This window comes from Talpa europaea (genome assembly GCF_964194135.1).
Source record: "Talpa europaea genome assembly, chromosome: 8".
Lineage (NCBI taxonomy): Eukaryota > Metazoa > Chordata > Mammalia > Eulipotyphla > Talpidae > Talpa > Talpa europaea.
This window is the reverse complement of record NC_140075.1, coordinates 1,476,254-1,479,095: the sequence shown is the minus strand read 5'-3', so window position 1 is coordinate 1,479,095 and position 2,842 is coordinate 1,476,254. Positions and strand designations below refer to the sequence as shown.

At 45.8% G+C, this 2,842-nt stretch overlaps 1 protein-coding gene across 1 annotated transcript; it reads left to right on the top strand.

Moving 5' to 3' along the window:
* Window positions 1–428: 428 nt before the first annotated feature.
* Window positions 429–1,946, top strand: LOC311176125 (olfactory receptor 7A10-like; the record flags this gene model as incomplete). Its single annotated transcript, XM_084241446.1, has 2 exons — window positions 429–451; window positions 995–1,946. 2 exons carry the CDS (start codon window positions 429–431, stop codon window positions 1,944–1,946), a joined length of 975 nt encoding a protein of 324 aa, XP_084097572.1.
* Window positions 1,947–2,842: the final 896 nt, after the last annotated feature.

Here is a 2,842-nt window from a genome sequence, read left to right as displayed (position 1 = left end):
TTATTTATGCATAGAATAACTGGGGTGCAGGCCAGAGGTGCAGGGGGTGAGAGGACTCACTAGAGACAAGAATGGGGAGCAAGACATGTTGAGCTACTGAAATCCACTGCTTCGGGGAGCAGTGGGAGAAAGGAGAGCTCTGCTGCAACTGTGGGTCAGCTCCTTGGCTGGGGATCAAACTCAGGCAGCCCTGGTGGTAGCTCTGAGATTTAACCCCTAGGACACTAGCAAGGCCTTAGGGCTAAAATTTTTAATGTCAGTCTCACTGCTTTTTCTCCATGATTCCAATGATATTTGGATAATGTAATTGATCCGATGTATTAAAAAGAAAATATTAGGACATTTTCAAAGAAAATTTTGACTTGGAAAAATGTTTGAATTAGATGAAAGAATGGCTAATTATTTTCAGTGTCAAGAGAAGGTGAGTCATGAATAGCCTTGAAAATTTCAGGTAACATGGGCCTCCCTGATGGTGCAGGGGGTTAAGCACAACACTGTCAAGCTACCCATGTCCACCTCAGCACAAGTTTGATCCCTGGCCAGGGAGCTACCCATAAGGCACAGCAGACCTCTCCTGTCTCGCCCACTGCTTCCCTCAGCAGTGTATTTCGTCAGTCTGCCTATTCTGTTCCCCGCTCTGGCTCTGGTGAATTCTCTTACCCTCCCACGCTTCTGACTGTACCCAGTGCTTGTATAAATAAATAAATCTTTAAAAAAAATGGGCAGAAGAGCAAAAAACACACTTCGCCAAAGAGGAAATGCAAATAGCCAGCATGCATATGAAAAAATGTTCAACATCACTCCTAATTAGGGAAATGCAAATCAAACCACAATGAGTCACCATCTTATAACAGTGAGGCACTTATTAAAAAAACTAGCAACAACAAATGTTGGTGAGGATGTGGCGATAAACTCATTCCTTGATTGCTCTGCTGTGGTTAAGTTTACATCACTTCTGTGGTTAAGTTTACATCACTTCTGTCTCCATCCCCAGGCTCACCAGCGACCTGGCACCAAGAAACCAAACCCACGCCACAGCGTTCACCCTCCTGGGGCTTTCAGAACAGGCCTCGCTGCAGCCCCTCCTCTTCTGGTCATTCTTGTCCATGTATTTGGCCACGTTCACTGGGAATCTCCTCATCATCCTGGCCATCGTCACTGACCCTCACCTGCACACCCCCATGTACTTCTTCCTCTCCAACCTGTCCTTTGCCGACATCTGCTTCACCTCCACCACCGTCCCCAAGATGCTGCTGAACATCCAGACACGGAACAAAGCCATCACCTACGCGGGCTGTCTCAGCCAGGTGTTTTTCTTCTTACTCTTTGCAGGAGTGGACACCTCCCTCCTGACAGCCATGGCCTACGACCGGTTTGTGGCCATCTGCCATCCCCTGCACTACATGGTCATCATGAACCCCCAGTTCTGTGGCCTCCTGCTTCTTGCATGCTGGGTGTTAAGTCTTCTGAATTCTCTATTACACAGCTTAATGGTTTTGCGACTGTTATTTTGCTCACAGCTGCAAATCCCTCACTTCTTCTGTGAACTGAACCAGGTGATCCAGCTTCCCTGTTCTGACACTTTCCTCAATGAGCTGGTGATATATATAACAGTGGGGGTTCTGGCAATCATTCCTTTCAGTGGCATCCTTTTCTCCTACTCTAAGATTGCGTCCTCTGTTTTGAAAATCTCCTCAGCGAGTGGCAGGTACAAAGCCTTCTCCACCTGCAGGTCTCACCTCTCCGTGGTCTCCCTGTTCTACGGGACAGGGCTCGGCGTGTACCTCAGCTCTGCCGCTACCCACGACTCGAGGGACAGTGCAACAGCCTCAGTGATGTACACGGTGGTCACAACCATGCTGAACCCCTTCATCTACAGTCTCAGAAACATGGACATAAAGCAGGCCCTGGGGAGGCTCTTCAGCTGCAGAGCAACCCCAACGTGATGGGGGCTGCTTCCTCAGATTGTCTGGTCGGGAGCAGCAGGGCTCACAGTCCATGGACTAAGTCATGATCCTGTCCTCACTTAGTCAGAGATAATCTGCGGTTTGTCTTAGGAACAGAGTTTGATATCACTCTTTCATACATTATTAATATGTTTTCTGTATTTCCTTAATTATTTTTTAAAAAATATTTCATTTTTTTAAGATTTATTTATTTATGCATACAAGAGTTGGGGTACAGGCCAGAGATGTGGGGCATGAGAGGATTCACCAGAGACAGAGCGGGAAACAGAACAGGCAGACTGACAAAATATGCTGCTGAGGGGAGCAGCGGGCGAGACAGGAGAGGTTTTCACCATGTGGGTTCCTCCATGGCCAGCCAGGATCGAACTCATGTTGTAGAGGCTGCGGATTGCTTCACAGGGCTGTGCTTAACCCCTTGTGCCACCAAGGAGGCCTTCCTTAATTATTTTTATTGGTCTGAATACTTCTTCAGTATTAAGAAAAACACAGTCCGTGTGAATTTTTCTTTACTAAAATGTTTAAAACAGGAAATTGGGGACTTAGAAAACAATAGAAGAAATGGAGTAAAAACAAGTAATTTAATGATCATCTGCAGAAAATTCTTGTCATATCTCAGTATCCATGAGTGTCCAGGGCTAATACTCAGCTGTGTCTACTTTTCTCCTTTATGTTTTTCTTTCAGTGCTTTGTTGTTGACCCATAATTCTCCTGTTCATGTCATTTTTCTCAGGGTTTTGCATTTCATTTTTTCTTTCTTATAGAAGAACCCTTGTTGGCTTTTATGGTGAGGCATAAAAGCCTCACCTGAATGTACTCCCTGAACGTGATAACCTCCATTGGCTTCTCTGGGGAAGCTTTTATTCACATTCATAATG